The sequence below is a fragment of the Zophobas morio genome, unplaced genomic scaffold (genome assembly GCF_036711695.1).
Source record: "Zophobas morio isolate AGI-343-1 ecotype UQ-CSIRO unplaced genomic scaffold, CSIRO_AGI_Zmor_V1 ptg000004l, whole genome shotgun sequence".
Lineage (NCBI taxonomy): Eukaryota > Metazoa > Arthropoda > Insecta > Coleoptera > Tenebrionidae > Zophobas > Zophobas morio.
The window spans coordinates 16966286-16976995 of NW_026972109.1; the positions used below are offsets into that span (position 1 = coordinate 16966286).

At 39.6% G+C, this 10710-nt stretch overlaps 1 protein-coding gene across 1 annotated transcript; it reads right to left on the minus strand.

Annotated features, from left to right (window-relative positions):
• Positions 1-4269: 4269 nt before the first annotated feature.
• On the minus strand, positions 4270-4814 carry LOC135136187 (uncharacterized). Its single transcript, XM_064065356.1, has 2 exons — positions 4467-4814; positions 4270-4311 (listed from the first exon to the last, which is right to left on the minus strand). Exons 1-2 carry the CDS (start codon positions 4812-4814, stop codon positions 4270-4272), a joined length of 390 nt encoding a protein of 129 aa, XP_063921426.1.
• Between the last annotated feature and the right edge of the window lie 5896 nt (positions 4815-10710).

Sequence of the window (10710 nt, forward strand, 5' to 3'; positions counted from 1 at the left end):
GCAAAACGAAGATCCCCAAGAAATTCGTCATGCTGCTGAAGCTGTTGTACTGAATTTGTTGCCTTCTGAATTAAATTTGTTTATATATTTCTCTCCCTAGGGACCAAATATTCTATTTCTCTCTCTAGAGAGCAAATGTTCTATTATAAGTCCAGAGGTGGAAGCATTGTAATTGGTTTTAATAAATCTATTTTCTTTGAAGTAATTGACTTAGCAAAGTTTACTGATTGGACAATACCTTCTTTAGTTGATTTGCTTATTGTTAAAGTTAATTTTTGTAATATTATCTTTTATTTAATAGCAACTTATATACCACCATACGTGACTACTAATGACTATGAATTATTTTTTGATTCGCTTAGTAATATTATATTTCTTCTTAATTCTAATTCGAAAATTTTACTTATAGGTGACTTTAACATTAATAAATACTTGCCAGAGAATACTGTTAGTAGTGATGCCAAAACAAACCTGTTACTACAGTTTTTAAATTTTACTCAGCTCCAACAATTAAATTTTGTCCCAAATTTTCACAAACGATACTTGGACCTGGTGGTGTCTAACTTAAAATGTGTAGTGTCGAAAGCTGAGTACACATTCTTAACAGAGGATTTGCATCATCCTGCCTTAAATTTATACGTAGATACTTCAGATATAAGTTCTAAACACTTTGTGTCCACAAATGTCAACAATGGTTATAAATTTTTTAACTTTAGGAGAGCAAATTTGTCATTATTATTTGATGAATTGAAAAAAACTGATTGGTCGTTCCTTGATTCTTGCTGTGATGTGGATGATGCATGTGAACTTTTTTACAATAAACTGTATGACATCTTTAATAAATGTGTTCCTCTTTGTACATATAGGAAGTCATCAAATAAATTTCCATTTTGGTTTAGTAATCAACTTCGGAAACTTATTGTAAAAAAGTGGAAAATATTGAAACAATATAAAGTTACAAATGATCCTGCAGCTTTAATGGAATTTAAATTACTTAGAAAACGTGCAAAATACATGATGAAAGACAATTATACCTTATTCATTACTGAGAGCATCTCCAAAATTGATACTGATCCAAAAAAATTTTGGTCATACATAAAATCGAAGAAGGGATACAATAATGTCCCAAAGCGCATGAGTTTTCAGGATGTTTACTATGATAAAGTAGATCCAATTTTGGAAGCATTTGCTAATCATTTTTCTAAATCGTACAGAATATCTTCCAATGTTTGTTCAAGTCCTAATTATAATTTATGCAGTTCTGATACGCTTAATATTAAAAATGTTGATAATCGAGAAGTTATAGATGCGATTAAATCACTAAAGTCAACTTACACAACTGTACCCAGCTATATTGTGAAGGAATATGCCGAAATTTTTTCGATTCCTTTGAGTTTTATTTTCAATTTATCACTTTCTACATCCAAATTCCCGAATATATGGAAACAATCACATGTTGTTCCTATTCATAAACAGGGTGACAAGACTAAAATTGAGAACTACAGGGCTGTATCTCTTATAATTTTGCGAAAATATTTGAGATACTCCTATATAAATTTATTTCTGAGCACACTAACCATTTCATTTCCAATCAACAGCATGGTTTTGTTTCCGGAAGGTCTACAGTAACAAACTTATCTTGCTTTACTCAATATGTGTGTGAGGCTTTCAATGGTAAACAGCAGGTTGATGTGGTATATACAGATTTGGCAAAGGCGTTTGATAGGGTGGACCATAAGAATTTAATATTTAAACTTAGTCGTTATAGTTTGTCTATGGGCTTGATGAATTTGTTTGAGTCTTACTTGTCACATCGAACTCAGTGTGTTACCTACAATAGTTTATTTTCTGTCTTATGTTGCATTATCTGGCGTTCCACAGGGGTTGGTGTTGGGCCCGCTGTTATTTAATTTGTACATAAATGATATTGTGGATGAACTCTCTGTTCCTTCGTTGTTATACGCAGATGATATGAAACTTTATTTGAAAGTAAGTAGTACTGCGGATGTTATTCATCTTCAAGCAAATGTTTCCAAAATGTTTTCTTGGTGCATCAACAATGGATTAGATCTCAACACAGACAAATGTTACATACTTTCATACACCAACAAGAATAAAGTCCTAAAATATGCTTACACAATTAATGGTGTAGTTTTAAAACGCCTTGAATACACAAAAGATTTGAGTGTTACGTTTGATGTAGGCTTAACATTTAATCAGCATTATGTAACAATTGTGTCAGCTGCGCTGAAAGTACTAGGTTTTATCATCAGAAACACTAGAGATATCGGAGATATACCTTTAATAATTAAATTGTACATGACACTTGTAAGACCAAAACTGGAATATGCTAGCGTAATATGGTCTCCATTTCAACAAAAATATATTGAGGAATTGGAGAAGGTTCAAAGGAGGTTTCTTAAATATGCGTACTATAAATCTGAAGGAATTTATCCGATTAGACATGTGGCTCAAGAGCAATTACTGAATAAGTTTGAAGTTAAATCCCTTATTGAACGAAGAAATATTCAATTACATTTCTTTATAAATTGATACATGGAAAAATTTGTTGTGAACACTTACTAAGTAAGTTACCGTTTGATGTTTCGCGTAGAAAAACTAGAAACAGCAACACATTTTATTTACCTACACCGCGAATTGATATTTATAGATTCTCCACAATTTTTCGAATGTGTTATAACATAACTACAATACAATCAATCAATATTTTGACATATTTTACAATAAAATAAACGACATACGTTCCATAAAATACTGGTCTTAGTAATTGAGATAGAAGGTATTGATGGTCTGAGCAACTTAATTTTTGTAAAATCTTCTCGTAATTGGACTACGGTATGTGAGAAGATTCAAATAATAATAATAATAATTATTATATTTCTCTCCCGATTTTGCTGTCATAGAACCGAGTTTTTCTCCCGCGAGTACAAAAACAAAAAAACAATAATTTTACAACCAATGTTCGAAATGTTGTCCATTTACTTCCTGGCAATAGTAAATACACTGCACATACTCTTCAAATGCATCTGTTAGAATATTAAGAGAAATATTAGTCATCACATTTAATACTCTTTCTTGGAGTTTTTTGGTGGTGTAGAGTTAGTGTTTGTAAAATCTGTCTTCGTCAAAAAACTTTTTATATATTCGTCGTCCACATACCTCTGGATATGTCTGTTGCTGATTTGGAGTTTTTTATAGACTTGCTTGAAAATACATATAAACTTTCTCAAAGTTCTTAAATGTGAGACAATGTAACTCAGTTTTAAGCGGTACAAATCGTCTATTAGACCTGATATTTATTAATTTGCCGGATTGTAAGGTATCCCATGAAGCATTTCCCTTAGCAGTAGAAGACAAGTACCATCCTTGCCTTAATATTGTGATTTCCATAACTCAAGCTTCTTACGCTGACCTACCTGTGCGCTCTGATGCAAAAATTTACAACTTCAAAAAAGCAAATTACCCACTGTTATATGCGACCCTGTTACAAACTGATTGGTCATTCCTTGAAAGATTTGATGATCTCAGCGATGTGTCTGAAGCTTTCTATAAGGTCCTTTATGAAATTCTTGATAAATATGTACCTACTATTAAATAATTTAAACGTTCCTGTCCTAAATGGTACTCCGCGGATTTTCGAAAAATAATTAAACTTAAGAACAGATTACATCTAATATTCAGAAAGCACCCTTCACCGTTAAAGTATGACAACTACTCCAGTGTACGAAGAGAGGCGAAACGGTTAATTAACGCAATAAGAAAATTGAAAAATAATCAGGTTACTGGCATTGATAAAATTCCTTCTTTTCTATTCAAAGATTGTGCCGGTGTATTCGTTAAACCTTCTTTTTTATCCTTCAATTCTCAATTAAGACCTCATATTTTCCGGACATATGGAAACAAATAGCAAGGTAGTTCCCATTTTTAAGAAAGGTAATAGGTCACGCTTGCGTGGATGTGTGTTGTTTTCCAACCTCAATATTCCCTAATATCACGAATTGTCTTGGGGAAGAAAGCACAGGGAAGTGGACTACGGCGAAATTAAAGATTGAAGAGAGTGTGGAAGAGAAGGCATCAAAAAATCTGGTACAAATGCGGTCTAAAAACGTAAGCATAAAGCTGCGTGTACACAAGAAAGTAACTTGCGAGGGGAACTTCTGAGAGTACTTGCGCAAGCGTTTACATACCAACAAATAAACTGACCAAATACCTCTCAGCAACTGCTATCTAGAGTGGCGCTTTGGCAACTTATTGCATTGCCGTGTACACCAGATAGTCTTTTAATTCGTGCTAGAGTAAAACATGTAAAAATTTCGATATTCTTTTGTTTCACCGGAAGGGGAAGTTGCATGGCAATACAGGCACATTTAATTACTGTGTAAATAATGAACTTCCAATACAACAATAAATACATTTAACAATTCAAAATACATTTTATTACTTACCAAATTATCTTCGCCTTGTGCCATTGAAATTTCGTCATTAAACAGAAATTTGAGAGCATCAAAATATTCCCAAGAGCTCTTGTATACGTCATCAGCGCCTGCTCTACTGTGTCTTTTCTTAATTTTTTTACATTCCTGATTTTGTTGAGTACGGAGGTTGTGTAGTTTTCTTTGGATTTCACTTACACTAGCTTTAAATTTATCTGCTATGGCCTTAAACGCTTTTTCTTTTTTAATCCTATCTCGATACATTTTTGATTTTACATTCCACAATTCCGGGAATCCTTCATACATTTGAATCAAGGCGTACGTTTCTTCCTTGGACCACGACCGTTTCTTGGTGTCCATATTTAATAATAATAACTTGATGCCGCTTGCCACTCTAGATAAAAACTTTCCAGACAAGCTTGAAATAAATACTGCTTGGCTAGAGGTCTCTAGCAAATCGTTTATACTTGCAAATTGTTTATTGCATAAAGTGCTTGCCGCAACTTGCAAAACTTGCAGCAAGCGTACTCTCTACCACTGTTTACACCAGCCAGTGCACCAGCAAGTACTCTCAGAGAGTAGCTTGCGACAGTTTTACTTGCTCATGTACATGCAGCTTAAGGATAGGTTAAAGATAATGTAGTCGGATAGTAGAGATAGAGCGTATCAAGGAGAACGCGGCCGGGGTCGTGGCGATGTTGCTAGTTTGTGCAGTTTAGGAGCGGAGCCTGGGAATCTTTCGCGAATAAAACACAAATAAACCCTATTGAAGTATCCTGCAAACCGAAACGGTTAGACCACCGATAGGGGTGAAGAATTCGACAGGTCGACTGGTTTGACACCTCTTACGCGGTGGGTTAACCTAGAAAAGGTATATCGGAAATGGGTTCAGAGAGCGAGAGCACAGATGAGAGAGATAGAAAGAGACCAGCGAAGGAAGGCATGTTTAGCAGATCAAAGAAAACCGAAAGGACACCAAAAAAAAAAGTAACTAGTAGCCAAGATATGTTGGAAAAAATGATGGGTATCTTGACGGAATTGTCAGGGAATGTCAAAGAAATTAAGGTAATGCAGGGTTCTAAAAACTTAAACAAGCAAATGAATGAACTACGCAAGGAGCAAAAAGAATATAGAAAAAAAATTGAGGAGTTAAAAAAAATTAATGAACAGACAGTGGTGGATACGGAGCATTTAAAAAGACTCATCATCAAGCTAAGACTGGAAAAAATGGAGAAGCGGAGTCGTAAGAATAACATAGTGATACAAGGGCTGGCTATAAATACTGTAGATTAAAGAATATTAGGAGAAACTGTAACGAGTTTTATGGAGGAAGAAATGGGTATTAAGGTAAAGATCGAAACAGAGAGTATTTATAAATGATGATATGGCTAGAATCAAGAGGGAAATACAATCGAAAATAAGAGCTAAAGCTAAAGAAGAAAAGGGTAAAGGAAATGAGGTTAAGATAGCGTTTCAAAAGCTAATTATTAATAAGGAAGAATGGACATGAAACAGTGAAAAGGGCGGATGGGAAAAAACAAAAAACGACAAGCCAAAAAACTAGCAGTAACTGGGGATAGGATGGGAACTATGGAAACGACACGGCAAAGGCAAGGTTCACGAAGAATACTTTTAAAAAGGAATAACATAAGCAATAAGAAAGAAAGAAAGTTGAAAATAGCAACATGGAATGTGCGAGGATTGGGTCAAACTGGAGCAGTAATGAGTTTAGTGCATGAAGCAATTAAATAAGTATAAGCTGGACATAATAGCGTTACAGGAAACACACATTAAAGAATCGGGTATATCGCAAATAGAAAACTACTTCTTGCTAAACAGTGGGAGTGAAATTACAAGATTCGGTGTGGGTTTCTTGATCAGTATGGAGATGAAGGTGAGGTTGAGGAATTTTACACCGCTGTCTGACAGATTATGTTACATGGAATTTGAAGAAGGAGGAAGAGTGGCACTGCTGAATGTGTACGCACCCACAGAGGGGAGGAGCGAAGAGGAAAAGGATATATTCTATGAAAAAGGGGACAATAAGGGTAGTGATGGGAGATCCCAATGCGAAGGTGGGAAAGGAGGGCATATACAAACACATAACCGGGGGTGAAAGTAAGCACCAGGAAAGCAATGACATTAGTAAAATATTAATAGAATTTGCGGAGGGGAATGGTTTAAAAATTATGAGCACACACTTCAGAAGAAAAGACATATATAAAGTTAGCTGGGTTTCACCGGATGGTAGGTATAAAAACCAGATCGATCACGTGTTGGTTGCTGAAAAATATAAAAGCCTAATTAAGAACGTAAAATCGAGAAGAGACGCAAGTGTGGACTCCGACCAATATCTGGTACAAGTAGACTGAACAAGTAAGTTGACGAACAGAGCGAAAGAAAAAATTTGGGGGAAAGGAAGTACGATGTGGGAAAACTAGTAGAGGTAGAGGTGCAGAGAAGATACCAAGAAAAGATAGAACGAAACCTCGGACATGAAGATGAGCAAGACACGCAAAGCATCGAAAAGGAATGGAAAAAAATGTGAGGGCAATTAGCGTATCCTCCAGAAAAGCAATACCCTTAAAAAAGAAACCCAAATGCAATAAATGGTGGGACGCAGATTGTGAAAAAGAGTTAGAAAAGAAAGATATTCTAAGACTAAAAGCATTACAAACAAAAACTGAGCAAGATGTAATAGCATACAGTAACCCGAGGAAAAAGACAAAGATGTTATACAGGCAAAAGAAAAAAGGGTACGTCAAGTGAATCTTATCAAGGAGATGGATGGCGCACTAATTGGGGATGAGACAGGAATACGAGAAAGATGGATGGAACATTTTAAACACATTCTGAATGAGGATGATGATAACTTGGAGGAGGGTGATCAGGAGGACAGCGAAAATCAAATTGAGGGATGTACCGAACCAACTGAGAATGAGGTAAATAACAATTTGAATAAGCTAAAGAACAACAAGAGCCAAGGCGGAAATGGAGTAGCAGCGGAGAATATATGTGGCCCCCACAGGGAGCCTCCATCTTCAAAAGACAGCGTCGAGTACACCTGTAATGGATGTGGGCGGGTATTCGATTCCATGCAAGGGCTCAGGCAACACGAGAAGAGAGCTCACCCATTTGCATATTATGCGGCTATTGAAGGAAGCGAGCGGTCAGCTACGCAGGACTTTCCCGAGGTTCCGGAAACACCGACGGAGCCTTCGGTTGTTCCTGAAGCGTGAGGCGAAACACGAGAGAAATATTATAAGCTCTATTCCTATTACTACCGAGGTGGTAACATCGCAATCCTCTAGGGAGGAAGTAAATTCTCACGACGAGGCTATTACATCGCAGCTCCGAGGCAACGAAATTATTACGACAATCCTCAATGTTGACTCGCTCCCGAAGAGCACGGTTTCCCCATGTTGTTTAAAGGCATTGGGTGAGGCCCCAACGGTCGTTGGAGACGGTGTCCAAACCGCCAATCATACTATGCGGACAGTTGTGTGTTAGATGTGATGCGAGGTTCCATACGTTCTCCGCTCTGAGGGGACGTGAACGGGCAAAACACCCTCAAATATTCTCCTGCGGAGTGGAACAACATCCTGTGTCGGCCAATCTCGAACAGCAGCTCGAAGAAATGGCCGAGTACGAGCTGCGACACAGAGCCAACATTAAGACCATTGCGAGAGACTTGGGCTTGACGAAAAGTCAGGTCAGGTCACGCAGAAGGCTCCCAGTGGATAAGATTATGGTATATTTGACAAAAAATTCGCGACAGACCCCCCCACCCCCAAAAATTGGCGATCCTGTAATCGACATGGTTAATGAATCAGAAGTGATAAATGCAAGCAGCGAATTACCTATTACTACCGAGGCTGCTGTCACTTCTTACAATCACGTCTCCAGTGAACATCCTATTACTACCGAGGTTTTCCCTATTGGCGCTCCTGCAAACATCGTTGTTGAAGAACTTGGAGTGGTAGAATCACACATTAGCCTACCTATTTCTACCGAGGTTACATCTATCCCGATTCCCAAAGAAAACATTTCGGATGGGCTCGAACGGGTAAGTACATCTATTCAATTTTTGGGGCAGAATAAATCTTCGAGTCCCCATAGCAGGTTCTTCACGGTTGGCTGTTCCGCTGGTGACGCATATTCCAACTAGTGTGTCTGATGTAGGGGAGCTAGATGAAGATACTGTTAACAGCGTCCTGAACATGGTCTCTCCAGATTTCTCCCAGGACTACGTACAGCGTAACCTATGGGTATGGACGGAGGATAGTATGGCGGAGGAGGTTACTTCGGACGCCTCACATTCTGTCACCATTTCATCGTCGCCGATTAAACCATTGGCCTCGTCTCCATCGGTTCCTCTTCTTCAAATTCAGGGAGATCCCATCAAATCTATCCTCGCTCTCATGCAGGATGTCAATAACCAGCAGCGACAACAGCGATATCCTATTCGACAATGGGTAGACAGGATTTCGGCAGGTCATCTGGACTCGTGGGGTGATATTGTCGAAGAAGCGTTGCTATTGCTGCTCCCATTAGAAGAGAGAGCGAGGGCAAGATCTTCGAAAGCCAAACCTCCTCCAGTGGGTACGAAGATCTTAAACAGGAATCAGAAACGTATGGCCGAGTACAAAAAGGTACAAGATCTTTACCAGAAGAACAGAAGGCTCTTGGCAGACAAAATCGTTTCTGGGGAGCCCCTGGATGTACCCGCTGTCAGGCCCTCCATGGAGTTAGTCATGACGGTACATGACGGAATACTCCAATCTGCGCCTCCTCCTGATGATCACGCATTCACCCTAAAATAATCTTGTATTCTTCCGCAAGATTTCGTCATCATCACTTCAAACGAAATCGCCCAATTAAAAAGGGGTGGCCAAGATCAGCTCTCGGCTGTGCCGTAGCTCGCTGTAGCAACAACATGTTGGCGATCATTTTTAATATTCTTTTGAACAGCAGATATCAACCGGTCGACTGGAGGCAGATGAGGACCATTTTGATCCCCAAACCGGGGAAGAACAGGTCGGATCCCACCAACTGGCGTCCCATTACAATAGGGTCCTCCGTGCAGCGCCTTTTTTATCGCACCCTTGCCCAACCCCTCACCAATTTGACCAGCTTAAATTCCAACCAGCGCGGTTTTACGAAGACGACCGGTTGCCTTGCCAACTCCCTTATTTTGGACACCATAGTAACGATAGGACGCAAGCGAGGCTGGGTACTAGCATGATATCTATGGACCTGATAAAAGCGTTCGATTCCGTGTCCCATTCTTCCATACTGAGAGCTTTGCGTCGGGTGCAAGTGCCTCCCTACTTAATAGAGTACGTAACAGCAACACTCACTTCTTCTTCCACGATTTTCCACGTTGGTCAGGAGGCCTCAGTCCTTATTTCAATCAATGGGGATGTCCGGCAAGGTGACCCGTTGAGTCCGATCTTGTTCAACTTAGTTCTGGACAAGTTGGTAGATGACCTCGCATCTTCGGACTTGGGATGTACGATGGCAGGCGGGGTGCGATGCTCGATGTTGGCTTTTGCCGACGACGTCGTTCTGCTGGCGGAGAACGAGAAGAACCTCCAGGTGTTGGTGGATAGGGAGGTTGATTTCTGTAATTACAGGGGCATGGCAGTTAACCCTGATAAATGTCACGTTCTGATGAAGAAGAAGATCAAGGGCGCAGTCGTACCTGTCACTAAGACCGACGTCAGTATTCAGGAGCGAGCAGTATCACACGTCACGGACCTGAATCCCATTCGGTACCTAAGATAATAAGTATGGTAGTCAGGGTCAGTTGAAGCCGTGCCTCGCCAACTATCCAGTGTAAATGCAACGTTTGGTGGCGTTGCCGTTGAAGCCTATACAAAAGAGTTCCCTCCTGAAGGGTTTCCTCCTGCCCCGGATCCTTCATTCGTTGATGGGGACGAGAGTCACTAAAGACCTGTTGGGGAGTTTAGACAAGATTAACCGACAGTACACCAAGAAGATCCTTCACCTCCATCTGCACACTCCTAACGAACTTATCCAGGCCCCAGTGAGGGAGGGCGGGTTAGGAGTGTGCGAACTGTCGGTTTCCGTTCCCCAGATACTTCTCCGTAGGTTGGATGGCCTCAGGGATAGGGCGGCAGACGACCCCATAGTGATGGCTATGCTGGCGTCGGGGCGCATCGATGGGTTTAGGACTCGACTCCGTAAGATGCTCGCACATTTTCCTGAAGGAGGGCACAAACAATTGGTAGAG